Source organism: Grus americana, chromosome 18 (assembly GCF_028858705.1).
Source record: "Grus americana isolate bGruAme1 chromosome 18, bGruAme1.mat, whole genome shotgun sequence".
Lineage (NCBI taxonomy): Eukaryota > Metazoa > Chordata > Aves > Gruiformes > Gruidae > Grus > Grus americana.
In genome coordinates, this window is record NC_072869.1 from 14033677 (window position 1) to 14050158 (window position 16482).

Consider the following 16482-nt stretch of genomic DNA (forward strand, 5'->3'; position numbering starts at 1 on the left):
TACAGAGAGAACAGATGGACAGACAAAATGAGGATAATTCAGCTTCTTCTCTACTTGGACCTAACTTGGACGAGACTTCTATTGTGTGTTCATGGAAGCAGACTGGACAGTGCCCAGAAGCCCATCAATAGCAAAGTCATATAACTTTCATTTGTCACTGGTGGAACTTTGAACAGATGCAATCACCTTCCCAGTGGTCTTGGGAAGTGTTGTAATGCTGTGAAATGCTCTAACTTAGCAACTGGTATTATCTCCTCAAGAATTTATTTGTGGTAAGATCCACAACTGTATTCAATTTAATCAGTGTTTAGTGTAACAGCGTAAAGTTGGAACCACAAGATTTTATTTATTTCTTAGCTGAGAAATGGAGAAGTTCCATCAGTCTGACTCTGCCTGCTGATCAAGGTGAATATGCATTGTTTTGTGTATAAATAAAACTTTTCTGATTGCATACTGGGATACTTCCAGTGTTTCTGTGCTCTGTGTATCTTTACTCTTGTGACTTACGGGGCAGACTATAATCTATTGTCCCACTTCCTCATATTTCTTTCACAAGACATTACTGCCAAACAACACTGTCCTATACCCTTAATCTCTGCTGCCACATGATTTCTGGTCATGCCCATATCTCTGCTTTCTGTCTTAACTACTAAGCTGATACAATTTTCTGAGAGGAATGAAGAATGAGATGGTAAATACAGGCAGATGTTTCACTAGGCGGATATATACTTAGCTTTATAAAAGGTTGTTTCTAGAATAATTGATACTGCAGACCTGGAGGATGCCAGCTTCAGACCCAGCTGCAGACAGACGACAGAGAGCCTCAGTGGCATTTTCTCTCAGTTTTCTCTCTTTAGCCTGCTCTATTACAGCATTTGGTAGCAGCTACTGGTGTGAAGGGACAAGAAAAGTTGCCAAACCTTTCTGTACAGGACAGAGCAAAGGGGATCACTGCATCCGCTTTAATAGCCCTGATGGCAACAACAGCAATGCTGTGCAGTATATTTGGGAGACAGGAGATGACAAGTTCATTGACAGAAAGTTTCATGCTGGGATTTGGTATTCCTGTGAAGAAATTATAAATGAAGAAGGTGAGTAAAACCATGTAAGTTTACTTAAGAAAGTAATCAGAGTCTTCCTACTTATTTGGTGTCACCTTCCTCTTTGCTGCATTATCGTGTATGTATTTTAAAGGAAAAAAGTATCCTTAAAAAGTTGCTGTTCTCTGGGATGGGGGATCATGGAGGGTACTATCTAGTCAATTCCTAAAATATTCCTAATAAATTTTGTGAAGAACTTTAGAGTGACAGGTTGTAGTGCAGATTAAGATTTTTTTTTTTTAATTCTTCTAACCAGAGCAACAAGTTAAGTTATTTTAACAGGAAAGTGTTTTATTTTTCTGATACTTTTAGTCCCTTAGGCAAAAATGAATGTATTTGCCTTAAATGATTGCTTACGATCCCCTATGGCAACATAAAAGGCACAATGTGATTTTTTTTTCTTTTTGTTTTAAAAATAATTTGAGCAATTAAATTTGTGAGATCTAAGTTATACATCTCCAAAAGACATCTTCCAGGTGGTGATTACTATAGATACTGACATTGTTTAATTTGTTCATCTGCTATGGCAGTTCTTGTTTTCCAACTTGGTGCAGTTTGTAGCTGAAAAAAAACCCTTGTATTTTCAGAGCAGAGCAGAATTAATTCCAAGAGCTTTGTACACAGCATCTGCGTGGGGGTCAGGAGGTCACATGGGTTTGAAAATCAAAGCTTACAGAAAGAAATTGGAGTCAAGCTTAGAAGAAATTTATGTGAGCAGCAGCTTGTTGCTGTAAGGAGAACAGGTCTTCCTTCACAGAGATGATCGTATACAGGCTGTCAGTCTTTCAAAGGAATTGATCATTTTCCCATTCTGGCTTTCACAGCTACAACCTTTTGGAAATCAATTTATAGCCTTTCTCTAAGTCTTCCAGACTCTGGTTCTGTCTTGAAAAAGTCTGGAAGGATTCTCTAGCTAAGTCCCAGGAGTAGGTTGACGTACCAGGGATTCTGTGTGTACAAACATACATCAGAAATGGTTTCTTTTGATCATCTCAGTTTGTGCTTTTAAAAAAGATTTTGCATTTTCTGCTTTCTATTAATCTCTTTCTTTAGATCATTACAGAATACAAAATAATCCTGAATTTGGTTTTAAAATACATTTTTTTTTTTTAGGTGAGAAATGTAGAAGCTTCATCAGTCTGACTCCAGCTGCTGATCGAGGTAAATATGCATATTATGTCTGTGTAAATAAAACTTTCCTGATCACATTTACCAGTACAAATATTCTGTAATTTGATATAAAAAATGTTGCTTTAATCCCACAGTTTTTTGTCCGTTATTTAGTTTTTCACTTTCAAAATGAAGTCCACATGACTTAAAATATGATTCTGTGACTTTTGAAAACACTCCATTTAAATACAAATGTTTTTTAAAATTACTTTGAATATAGGTGCTGTAGTCAAGATTTGCAAATTTTTGCCCCCTCTCTCCTCACGTGTCCGTATTCACAGTCAGGAATTTTGTGGCTTGCACCATGCAGCCTGGAGAGGGCAGAGGGACAGGCAGTGTGTGAACAAGGCAGGCAGCATGCTGAGGGGACTTGGGGGAGACATGCTGTGGACAAAACCTGTCTTGATGGCAGTCTGAATCCCCGCCCTGTACCTTACCAACTGTAAGGAGGAATTTCCACTCTTCTGACAGCAGAGAGTTGCCCTCTTTCTTTCAAAGAATGCTTCATGTTCCTATAAAACATGCCTGCAGATGCTGTTGAGCAACCCCCTCCAACGTAAACCCTATCACTGATGTGGTTAGACCAATCAATTTGCAAGTGGCTGATCCAAAAAAAAATGTCTTCCTTCTTCCCCAGGGGGTGGAAATTACGTATCCAGGATACTGGGGACTGGATTACTTTCCTGGATACACAATTTCAGCCCCTTGGGGAAGAAGAAAGACTCAGTATCTGAAGCCTAGTCCTCCTACCCTCTATTGCAGCTTGTCACTGTGCACAAATAATTCAAGATTTTTATAGTGTGAGAAAAAAGTATAAATGAGATGTGGTTCTTAGCCATACAGACACGGTCCTCAGAAAGGAGGGGTGGATTATGGGCCCTGCCCTGAGAGCTCCTCATACATGAGAGCACTGGTGGGCATAAAGCTGAAACTAACTGTGAAGAGCATTGGCAAATACCACAGGTACCTGCAGGTCAGATTAAGATAATTAAGACAGCACCCAGGTACCTAACAACTACACTGAGAAGCTATCCCTGGGTAGTGAAATTCTGTGTGGAGATTTTTTTATGGAGAATTTGTGTTCTGCACATGCATATGGCTGCTGTGTGCACAAACCTAGGATGCACCTTGTGAATTTACCATTCCTAGGCATCATAAACGGGGATTATCACAGTTGTTCAGCGCATATGTAATGATGGCTCACTTATCAAAAATGTTAAGATGCAAGCTCCCGTAGCTGGAGCATTCAATTCTGTTGGGCAACATCACATATGGAGTTCCTGAACAAAATGAGATTTTTTTTACAGAGACAAAGATTTGTTAGAGAAATAAACCTTGCCCAGGAACCCCCACACATACCCTGGCCCAAGAATCTAATGTCTAAATGGCCTTTGAATCAGAGAAGTCCCACAGACACTGTCAAAACCTGCAGTAGGGGTTATTTACCACACAAACATTATTTACTGCCATATGTAGTGTTTAATAATCAATTACATGTCTTAGCAACATTTCTATTTTTAAGTTATGACTGTTATTATACACCTTCACATGAAATTGCTGTTTGAATCTACAACCAGGTGTCTTAGGACACAGTTACTTGTTTTTAATAAGGTTTGGAAAAGTTGTTGACCAATTCTTGCTATGATCTGGACACAAGAAGACCTCCTGCTCCTGACTATGGGACATTAGCATGCTAATAGTAAAGCAGCAAACTGAGAAACTTTAATGGAAAAATTAACTTCTCACATAAAACATAACTAACAGATATCCAGAAAAGAAATGAACTAGCAGATAACCAGAGAAATGAATTCCAGTGAAACCTGGAGACTGTCTGGGCTCATGAAGGCTTCTCTGTCCAAAACCTCAAGATTCTGTCTTGTGGAAAATTAAGTCTATGGGGAAGATTTTATTTAATGACTAGACCCTCAGGCCATGTGTCTGTGTGTGTGGCCATGCAGTTTGTTAGCTGGGTAACATGATGTTCTCTTTTAGTACAATTCTCTCTGGACTAACCAACTGTGATGTCAACGACTAGATAATTGGATAGTAATTCTTTTTATATGAACTTTGTTTCATGGTAATTTTAGGGTCACTACTAAGTGTAAAACCATACTGCCCCAACTTTTACTGTAAGCTTCTTGAGGAATGTGCTTCCACTAAATGGCCAAATCAGTAGAGGGAATTACAATTTAGGGTGTCCATTGACCTTGAAGTCTTCCTATAGATGTTATAACAGCATCCTCACAGCCTTTGAGGCTGAGTAAACATTATAAATGAAGAATTAAATTATGAAAATACTAAATGACTGCTTATAATATCAGTGCTATTAATTTGTTTTTCCAGGGGTTTTATGGCTGTCTATTGTAGCAGAGCTTCTGTACATCATTTTGCTTCTGATTGGAGCCATTCTTATGTCAGTAGAAATGTGCTACTACAGTACTGTCATTGATGGGCTAAAGATCAACGCCTTTTCTGCAGTAGTCACCGTATTAGCAGGTACAGGATCTCAGTTTATTACATCCAGAAAATGCAACACTGATACACTTCTGCCTGAAAATTAATAGCAGTGTACAAGTTTCAAAACTATTGCAATACCTATAGAGCCACTAACAATATAAGATGCAGCAAAATTTTGTGGAAAATATTATTTTCAATTAATTAGTTCTTGATATGATGTTTTTATATTTTATATTTCTAATTTTCACTATTTTAAACTTCATTATTTTAATTTTATATTTTTTTTCCTCAGGTTGATTGTCAAAGATAAAAAATAACATACTCTTCCAAATAACTTGATTTTGGTTTTTTTTTGTTTTTCAATGTGCTGAGTATAAAATTAGCAATAGTCAAATTAAAATAGCACTTTTAAGGGCAATAAAATGTAACTGGATAATTGTTGGTTGAGAATTCTCATTAAAATTGTCTTTCATTTTCTGCATATTACTTCTTAATCCAGTACTGTTTAATCATAGGATCCTAGGCAAATTCAGTTTGGAAGAAACTTCAGAGGGCCCCTAGTCCAGTCTGAGGAATCTGGTATTAATTCAGTGTTGACTGTGTGTTGAGCAGGAGGAGGTTAGACCAGAGACTTCTGAAGGTGTCTTACAGGCTCAAGTACTCTGTGATTCTGTCTATATTATAGAATTGTTACTAAGGAATGTTGCAGTAAAACCAGCAACTATGGGTAACACGAACAATGTTTCACAGCGTTATTAATTTTAGAGCCAGAAGCAATCATATTGTTTATTTACTACAATTTCTTGTGGAACACAGGCCATTGTGCTTGATATGGTCAGGATTGTTTAGAATCCAAAGTAATTTATACTTGGTGAAAGCATATTTTTTAGAATGGCATCTAATTGCAAATCAAACACCTGGCAGATGACAAAGAACTAATCTCAAGATTGTCTTTGTCAAAATTTGGAACTTTGATCCTGATCTTAACATTTCTGGATTTAGTGTTCCTGCATTTGTGATTGTTATGCCTTTCTTCATGAATTAAATATTTTTTTATTATACTTTTTCCTCTTAAATATAATCACATATTTAATTCATTTGCCAATCACATTTTTGTTAGCTATATAAATCAAGTTTATTAAATGGCTGACCTTGATAATGGGGAAGAAATAATTTTCTTCCTTTCTGCAGAAGCCTTTGCATAGTTGAAGATGACTATCACATCTCTCTCTCATCTTCTCCAAAAGAAATGATTAAGAAACACGTCATATGACTTCATATGTATTTCTAAGACCTCTGATTACTCTTGCTGCTCTAGTCTTTCTCTAGCCCACTTTTTGCACTATCATCTTCCTGGAAGGCAGTGCTAAATGTGGACTTTAACAAACACGATTTACATTCCGCATGGTGACTTCTGAAGCACTCTAGTTTTACTTAATTTTATGGAAGTATAAAACTTCTAGGGACCCATCACACCACCCTGAGTTAGGCCCAACTCTCCTACTCCTTTCCTGGGAGATATTTGTCTAGCCCCACCTTGAAGAAATCCCCAAGCCCAAAAAACCTCCACCAAACCTCATGATCCACTGTCATGTGTATTTCCAAAGAAAGAGTAGTGAGCTTTATTCAACTCTTTAGGAAGTTTTCCCCACTATTAGGAACTTTTGCTTCTCTCAGTAATCATAAATATTCACTTTTATTTATATTCTTTTGAGTTTTGGCATGGACAGTATTAAGGAGGCTTACACAGCAAGCAGCAAGCTTTTCCTGGATGCTCTGTTTACTTCTGCTAGTAAAATTTCTTGAAATCTTAAAAAGTTGAAGAGCATCTGTCTTGGCTGTTAAACTTATGTATAAAGTCTTTGTAGAAACAAACGAAATCTAGTTGCCCTAATCTGTAATGAAGTTGCAATTTCTTGTACAAACATGCTCTCAATTCTAGCAGACAAATGTAAATTAAAATTCAGCTACTGGAAACAGTAGCTGCATAATTCTAGCTATATTGAAAACACACAATTAAAAAACCCTGTTACCGTATTTAACCATTGAAAAAAAACACATTAAAGCTGTTGTTTGATTTCTCAGTTCCCTCAGTCTTTAGATCAGACTGAATAGAAACCTAAAATATATGTTCTAACTTGTGCAGAATATGATGTCTTAAAAGAAGAATCACAGTGTGAAATTTTCTGACCACAGGTAGTAGGTTTAAAATGTCCCACATGCAGCTCTTCACTCTACAGAAATTATTATTCTAATTTGTGATAATTATTATTCTAATTTGTGAGTGTTTTCTCTTAAATACATGTGCACTGTTAACTCTACTGCTATGAAATACACATTACTGATACTGCTGTCCTGTTGCCCTCAGTGGCCTTTGATGAAAACGAATAGGCAGGCACACATATATGACTATGCTTACCTTTTATATCTGTATTAGTTAAATTTTCACCATTTCTCAGGCACCAAACTGCCCAGACACCACTGCTGAAATGCTGAGCCCAGCTCAGAATTTAATGCTTGTACAAGAGCTAAAAGGAGAGCTCCAACACAGGAGCTCATGTTCACACTCCAGTTATATACATTTCTCGGCAGACTGAAGGATTCAGGACGGGCATTCCTGTAACTCAAAGATGGCTATGACATCTCACCTCTCTGGTGAGAGATTGACAACTGGTCTCTGTTCTCTAATAGCCACACTGACAGTCAAACAACTTTCTCCAAACAGTTTGTTAAGGAAAGTGCTATCAGAGTGCCTGCTAACTACCGAACACTGTGTGTCACAACATAAAGCCTCTTGGCTCTGTGCTACGTAAAAGAGCTCCCCTGACAGCCTGTTGATTGTGTCAGGCAAGAACATTTCCCAGTGATTACTGAAGTCAAGTCATTGTCAGCCCCGACTTGTTATGCCCAAAGACATGTGTCCTAGCCTGAGAGATACAGTGTGCTAGCTAGCTACTTTTGTAAGAATTCATGAAACAGACCTACTTTAGGAACACCTAAGAAATTCGGTCTTGTGAGTTTGGTGTGTGACTGCTTGCTCTGAGAAGCTAATGTGTTTTAGACAAGGGGATAGTTGATACTGCAAGGGTATTTATGGATTTGTAAATGAATCTGGAAAAAAAAATAGTTGTTCACTACTGGAAGATAAAATTCTAAGGGAAAACAGATACCCTTAGGATTAGGCAGCAGCCTAGTAGAAATGTTGAAAATTAAATGATTAAATATAAGCCCCTCTCATCTAGACTTTCAGTGCTTTATAATGGCCATTAAGTGCTTATTCCTTGTTCATTTGCCTACATAACATTGATAAATCTGGCTGCATTTAAAGCACTGAGAAAGAGCATATGACTGCATACCTTCGAAAAATCTTTCCACTGAACAATAGGCAACTGTGGAAAATGTGTCCTGTGCGATGCAGCTGAGCAATTCTTTGTTGTAATGGCTGATCTCTGCTTAGGATTGAATTACTAAGAAGTTTTCAGAGGATGAGAGCCAATCAACTTGTTGCCTCCTAGTATCTATAGGCCGCATGTCCCATTGCTCCCCTAGATTCCTCTAGCATACAAAATAGATGTCAAGGGACTGTATTAATGATTATATTGGCAAATACATGACACGTAAATGCACTTAGATTATAATGTCCAATATTTTTGAGTGATTTATAGAATGTAGATACTTCATAAAATGTTCTTCAGAAGCTCAAGGGACAACTGCAAAATTTTTGCAAAGAAGAATGTCCTCAATTTACATTTTCTAATGTTCTTATGATGTTATATTTTTTAGGTCTTCTGGGCATGGTTGCTCACATGATGTACACGACTGTATTTCAAATGACTGTAAATCTTGGTCCTGAAGACTGGAGACCTCACACATGGGATTATGGCTGGTCCTATTGGTACCTATTGGTTTATATTTGGTTCTTCCATTACATTTCAGTCACTTCACCCTATGTTCAAGGTATATATACCTAATTTATAAGGACTGGGTCTTCCTTATTTCACTCCTGGGCATTCAGTTCAGTAACCAGCTGTTTTTCTCCAAATTCAGTTGTCTTAGATTATTCCGTAGAACGTATAAGCTTGTGAGTTTTTCATTTGCCATCCTTTAGACAGTACAGGGACCTCCAACTGCTCTGCACAAAGCAGAGGTTCTTCTCCATACACATCAGACTCAGATTTAGTACCCTCATCTCTCAGGACAACTGCCTTGCATAAGTTGTTTAAAATGCTTCCAGCTTTAGCCAGTTAGGCTGAATTTTTCCTGATCAAATATATGCTTCAGGTTATTGTATCTGGAACATTTCAGACAAGATGGTTCAAATTTTTGAAAACAGGCTTAGGTAAAACCACATTATTTTGGCCCTGTAAGTAATTGTAACATATCTTCTGAGGAGATCTAGTGAATTTATTAAGAAAGAGGACTGTTCAGGGGACTTTTGCTACAGGCATGTGTCTTTGAAAACCCATCAAATCTAATCAATAGTAAGCATTTGCATGTTCAGGTGCTGGAAACTGCTGCTGTTTCCCCAACTGTGACTGAGAAAAAAAATAGGAACAACTGTATTTGGTTAAATCAAAAGTCAATCAGGACCAATATTTTGGGTCAGTACAGCTGAGCTCAGGCTGATTGACTCCTTCATACATGCTTTGACAGCCAAGATCACAGCTCATTGTCACTCATTCTTGCTCTTTCTACTTTTATTGTACCATTATTGAATGAGAGCTTATAGCTGCATGCAGTCTTTACTATGCAGACATGCTAGGGATTTTTGCAGTGAAATAGGGGTTTATTTTGTCTTTTGTTCTGTTACTTTTCACCTTCCTAATAACTCAAATCTCATTTGAAGGTCACTGTACATTGCTCTGCATCTTTCCAGGAGTCTGTTTCCCAAGAAACAGTTTGTTTGAAGTTATTGTTACATGTGCATAAATGGAGATGTTTCTCTAGTGCTTTCAGAGCACAGAAGGATGGATCTGTCAGTACTCCCAAACTAGAGATTATCTAGATCATTATCCTGTTTGTCCAGCAGACGAGGTGTCCCAGCACCCATATGTCACCCACTTAGAATCATAGAATCATAAAATCATTAAGGTTGGAAAAGATCTCTAAGATCATCAAGTCCAACTGTCAACCCAACACCACCATGCCTACTAAACCATGTCCCGAAGTGCCATGTCTACACATTTTTTGAACACCTCCAGGGTCATGACTCCACCACCTCTCTGGGCAGCCTGTTCCAATGCCTGACCACTCTTTCGGTGAAGAAATTTTTCTTAATATCCAACCTAAACCTCCTCGATGCAATCTGAGGCCATTTCCTCTTGTCCTATCGCTAGTTACTTGGGAGAAGAGCCCAACACGCACCTCACTACAACCTCCTTTCAGGTAGTTGTAGAGAGTGATAAGGTCTCCCCTCAGCCTCCTTTTCTCCAGACTAAACAACCCCAGTTCCCTCAGCCACTCCTCATAAGACTTGGTCTCCAGACCCCTCACCAGCTTCGTTGCCATTCTCTGGACACATTCCAGCAGCTCAATGTCCTTCTTGTAGTGAGGGGCCCAAAACTGAACACAGTATTCAAGGTGTGGCCTCACCAGAGCCAAGTACAGGGGGATGGTCACTGCCCTGATCCTGCTGGCCACACTATTCCTGATACAAGCCAGGATGCTATTGGCCTTCTTGGCCACCTGGGCACACTGCTGGCTCATGTTCAGCAGGCTGTCAGCCACCACCCCTAGGTCTTTTTCTGCTGGGCAGCTTTCCAGCCACTCTTCCCGAAGACAGTAGCGTTGTCTGGGGTGGTCGAAGTGGAAAGGTTGATCTCCCTTCTGTCAGGAAGAACTGGTCTGAGAAGGTCCAATGCCAAGTATCCAGGCAATACACTGGACAATGTCCAGGGGCTACTTGGATACCCTCAATGGGTATCATAGAAGCTGTGCAGGATCCTCAAATAGCACCTTCTTCCCTCCGTTCAGACTTGGATATGTTTTGCTTCTTTGACTCTCACTGCTTCCATTCATTCATGTTTTTGTTCTTGCAATAGTAATTTTGTGTCCATGGTTTGGGGCTCTGATGTCTTCTCTGGAAGCTATTTCCATTTCTTTCAGGAATAGGATTAGGTCTGCTTTTACTCTAAAATCAGTAAGAAGAGTGCTCAGTGGAAAGAGAGGGAGTGTTCCTTTGTTACTTCCCCTTTCCAATGGGAGTGGGAACAGAAAACTGCAGACTGATACTGAGGAGCTTGTTCTCTCCTTTCCATCCCACTGGGAGGAGAAGAAAAACACCAAAATCACTCTCACTATTGCTGTTGCTGACACAACTCCATTGATGCCACTATCACCACCATCATGATGTTCATCACTGATGTCATCACTGCTGCCATTACAGCCAGCCTTGTCCTGAGCACCTGGACTAATGACTTTTGTCATGTGGCATGCACTCAGGAATTGAGGATTTCATGGCTGCTCTCTAACAATTCAGTGCAGTCTGGACCACTGAATGCCCAAAGAAATGATTCTACCAGCACAAGACTTTCCAAGCCACCAGTACCTGCATACAGGAAGACATTGAGGAGGATGGTCTGTGTGATGTCTTTTTTCCTAATCAATTGTATGCCCCATTTTTCTATCAAGATTCACTTTCTTCTTTCCTTTTCTCAGCCTACTCACTCTGTGGTATCCCTGAACATCTCTTCAATAAATCCCTCCATATTTCTCTTTTCTCTTATCCAACAGCTTTTCTGGAAGTTGAAAGATGTTTCTATTATTGGTGAATCTCTCAGTCTCCTTGTGTTTCTCAGATTGAGGCATCCTTGCATAAAGAGACAACATTTTCTCTCTAAAGACCTGCCTCGTGCTAAATTCCCATTGCACATGTCATATGGGATATTCCATGCAGTAAAAGGACGACCCATAATCCAGTTGAGCTCCTATCGGCATTTCTCTTATGCTGATGAATGACTGATTGCTTTAGTTTGCTTCCTTGTTGAGTTGACCTGTTTGATTTCTCCTTTTGTCATTTGTCTCTGCACAGAATTCAAATTGAATGCTCTCTTTTTTGAAGCTGAATTTCCACTGCAGACAAATTGCCCTTTATTCTCTGACTCTCAGCGACAAGACTTTGCTCACTTCCTTCCTCAGTTCCCTCTAGTCAGATAGGGGACTCCCCATTTTTTCCAAATTGTTATGGAAAAGCAAAATTTCTGGCAAAAACTTTGAAGAATCGCACTGATATCCTTCTTGTATTGTCAAAGGAAACCATTTATTTCTATCCTTTTTTTTTTTTAACACAGTATTGGTCTACAAAAGACTCTGCTCATAAGAGATTAATTTCTTTCAGTCTTTGCTAAGAGGCCTTTATAGGAGCTTTCTTGACATCAGTTTCATATCCTTATCATTGATGCCTTCAAAGGGCTTCAACAGATGGGTTAGGAAAAGCACCTTCAACAAAAGCTGTACTTTGTAATCTCAGTTCTATCAGTTTGTCTACTAATGCTACTGTGCTTCAGTTATTCAGCCAAAAATGCTTACTACATAAGTCAGGACTACTGCAGATCTGCCACTTTTATCTCATTCCAGAGTCTGAATCTTCAATTCTTCTCTATCATGGTTGGCTTAATCCACAGGTTCCATACCACTATAGGTAGGCCTGCTATCCCATTCTTGCTCCATTCACATGGGGAGGTAAATCTATTTGCTTCTGGTGATTTTCCCCTATTCTTGCTGTCTCCTTATTATAAGAGCTTCTTATAATAAACTTCACATCTACATGTCATACTCCACCACCCTCAAATTCTGTCAACACACCTGGTTGTCTGACCACCCTGGAAAACAATCCTGGCTAATAATAATACTGAGGAAAAAAGAAAATGAAAGAATTATTTAAAAACCTAGATTAGTTTGTTGAATTACAATACAGATGTGGGAACAAATAGCTCTGAGGGAGAGGAGAGATAAGCAGGAGTTTCTTAAACTGATTTCTCCACCAAAGCATATGTTTTGTTAGATAATCGTGACCTTGCCATGTTAAGAAAGGCTGTGATGAGTAAGTTTGTCCACTGTGAACTCCAATTCATTCCACTGTGGCCATATTTTTAGATGCTACTTTTACACCTCCAGCATGCATTGCCCACTCAGTAGTCTGGAAGTTTTACACATTTCTAGCAAATTGTACCTCAACATCATTTTTTAGTTCTGTCTTCTTATGGTTTTACTTTTAACATTTCAGAGTTGATGCCCTTTTCTCTCTGTTTAGTCATGACCTGTATTTTCTCAGGAATGCATTTCAGTGCTCTAAGCCCGCTTTAGTCAGCTATTTAATTATGCCTTCTTTTTTCTTTTTAACCCTTTTGAATAACTGGCATACATTTTTTCTGTGTCACATGTCAGATTTGTAGTCTCAATAACTGCACCTTTTAATTTTTTATGCATCTTCATTTTTTTTTTTATAGTTGCTCTTTCTGATATTAAGCTCTAAGTAGAGTAAACAGAGAAACTGAAGGTACGGTTTCATTAAACAGGAATGTCAAATGTGAATACTATAGCAATTATGTAGAGGTCAACTACATAAGTCAGGTATGTGGACAGTCATTAAAAAAGAAGTTTTCTTCCTCCCCCACCATGCTCCTCTTTCCCTAATACACAATCACATGTATGCAGTATTTTCAAAAATAAAATCGAAGGACTTGGATATGAAAATGTTCTGCTAATTTCTGCTAAACCTTTTTGTTTATAGCCTCGCATGGGCTTCCTTCGCTTGCTGTATGGCTGCAGCTGTCACCACTATTAACAAATATACAAAAACTATTTTGGAATTCAAGCACAAACGAAAAATGCTGGAAAGGAGTTTAAAGATTAAATACAAGTTTCCTGATCATACAGCTCCAGAGAAAGCTTGCAATGTGTATGTGAACTCTTTTCACAACAGTACAGAGGACCCTGCACACCCAATAAAAGGCTTGCGTCACCTGGCCACTATTTCAGTTCTGTAAATTTGAACCGTATCTCAAGACATTCTGTAAATGATAATACTAGATCAGAATGAAACAGTATTAATTAATAAAAATGTACATTTGTGTAGCATTAGTTATTTTTCTTAATAAAGAAATGATATTTCCATGGATGTTTCAAGGAAGTCTCAGTATTGGAAAAGTAGATTCAGGTGTCTCAGTTCAGAAAAAGTGACACAGGTCCTCCACTGCTCTGATTTCTAATCAGTCTCTAATGCTAATATAAAGTATGTGAGTTTGTTAGAATTTCAGAGCATTACAGATGGTTAATAGAGGGAAGATTCTTTCAATGTAAATACTGTCATTTAAAATGGCTAGGAAGCCAAACAGAAATCTGGAAGATACATGGTTGTAGACAGAACACAACTTATGAAATTCTCTAAATATCATTCTGAAAACAGTATCAGAAAGAATCAAAATTTGACTTTTTATTATTATACATGAAGAACTATCTACAATCACATTAAAGATGGGAAAGCAGAAATTATTATGATTCTCATAGATCAGGAATATGCAGCACTTCACTCTGAAGAACAAGGTGGAACATCCCCATGGAACTGAGCCATGTGTGCCTACTCTGTTGGACACCAGTTTTTCTTCATTGTTGTATGAATTCTCCTGCTAACGAGCCAGCTAGGAAACGCACTTGGGAACACTGGGTGGCAGGGGCCATACAGAGTATACTGAGCAGCTCAGTATACTAAAGCTCTGAGCTTTAGAAAATTCACTATACATTTTTTTCAGGCAAAAAAAATCCTAAAATGAATATAGTCTGAACTTATTATGCTAGCAGGATCCATAGCAGGCCAGTGATAAGGTGCGGCTGATAATAGAGTAGCACAATTAAAACCAATTAGTTCAGAAGGAAACCATGGGTCATTAGAGGCAAGAGAGGAAAATTGGGAGAAATGAGGTGGGATAGCAAAGCAACACATAAGCCAGTCTCCTCAGAAGGCAAGTGGTGTGTGTTAGGAAGCCCATCAAGGGATGGCAGGCACCTGTGCCCAGGCTCCATCTGCTATGTACATGGCCCTTGGGAATGCTGTGTGACCTCAGGACAGGCAGGTTTTGGGCAGGATGCAAGCAGGGGCCTCAGACACTTCTTGGGCTATTGCTGGCTTCTGGTGCTTGCAGTTTGTGCAACAGTTCTGGGCTCTGTTTCTAGTTCTTCTGGGATCAAGTTCAAGGCTTCTAAGACCCAGGTTGCAGATGGGAAAAGCTGACTCCTGATCAAGGAGTTTCAAGCATTCATGCAACTAGTGCTAGGGAGAAAGCTATATGACTGCTGGACTGCAAGCCTTGGGCCCAGAGCATTGCTCTTCAAAGCAGCAGAAACTCTACTGAAGGCAGTGTGTGAGCATGCAGCATTGGTGGTAATATGTCAGTGGGCATTGCCCCCAGCTCCAACTGGAGCAACTGTCTCAGGCACAGCAGAGGTCTTGGCCCAGACTGGGCTCCCGAGGAAGGATGCAGCTCTCTGGGTCTGGGGCTGCAGGGAGTGACTGGGGACACTTGCCGAAGCTGGAGCAGGTGAAGGCAGCATCCTTACCTGTAGAAGATGTGCTGTGACTGAGAAGCTGTACTGAATTTAAGGAGCTGTGGGAAGAGGAGAGAAGGCTGCCTAGCACAAAGGATGATGAAAAAGAGATTGACAAAATCTTCACAGAGATGCTGCAAAGATGAGAGCCTGAACTATAATGCACAGAAGGAAGCCAGAGACTGTGCTCACTGGAGACTCCCAGGACCAGGAATGCTGGTATTTGTGGCTTCTGGCAAGAGGACAACTCTTTCTTCATTGGTAGATCTGGAACTGCAGAACAGTTTTGGTCTCTGGCAGCAGGCAAGAGGCTGCAGGCTCTGGGGAGCATTCAGACTCAGCTGAGCCTAAAACAGACAGCAGAACTAGGGGAGCATGGCAAGTGACAGTAGTGAGAGACTATGTCCTTCAGGGGATGGAGGCCACTATCTGGTGACCTCACTTGCTATCCAGGGATGTTTTCAGTGTTTCAGGGAGACTGCTGAAGCCTGTCCAGCTCTCAGACTATGATTGCATGCTGATTATCCATGTGGATGCTAATGATATTATCAGGGAGACCTTGAGCATGTCAAGAGCAACTATATGACTCTGGAGTGTGAAGGTGTAGGACATGAGGGCCCAGGTGGTATTCTCATTGATCCTGCAATGACAAGGCTTGGGAGTAGGGCCTGGATCCTGTGGGTAAACACTTGATTGTGACAGGAGTTTGGCTTTAACAACCATATGTCTCTCTCAGAGGATGAGGAACTGCTTGGAAAAGCTGGACAAAAGCATCTTTGTGATCAGGCTGACCAACTTGTTGAGAAATACTTTAGGAATAATGGAGGAGGGAGATTTTGTCATGAGGTAGAAGTCAACAGTGATGGAAAGCAAAGGTGCAAGGTGACAGGAAAAAAAATGAGACCTGAGGAATGATAAAACAGGGTAAAGAAAAACCCACCTCAAGTGTATGTACACAAATGCAAACAAGTGGAAGGAATTAGATCTCCACATGCAGTCGACAAGCTGCAATATCATTGGAATAAGACATGTGGTTGCATAATTGGGCTGCTGTAATTGCTGAAGATTAACTCTTTGAAGAAGGACTTGAGGATCTTGTTGAACTGAGACCATATCAAGATGAAAATGTGCACGGCAGAAAGGAAGCTATCCATATATTAACAGGAACATACCCAGTAGATCCAAGGAAGTGATTATTCCTCTCCATCTAGCA

At 39.5% G+C, this 16482-nt stretch overlaps 1 protein-coding gene across 1 annotated transcript; it reads left to right on the forward strand.

The window, feature by feature from the left end:
• The first annotated feature begins 775 nt into the window (after positions 1–775).
• GSG1L2 (GSG1 like 2) lies at positions 776–13714 on the forward strand. Its single transcript, XM_054846776.1, has 5 exons — positions 776–1091; positions 2214–2261; positions 4614–4766; positions 8511–8622; positions 13459–13714. Exons 1-5 carry the CDS (start codon positions 782–784, stop codon positions 13712–13714), a joined length of 879 nt encoding a protein of 292 aa, XP_054702751.1. The 5' UTR covers positions 776–781.
• The last annotated feature ends 2768 nt before the right edge of the window (positions 13715–16482 follow it).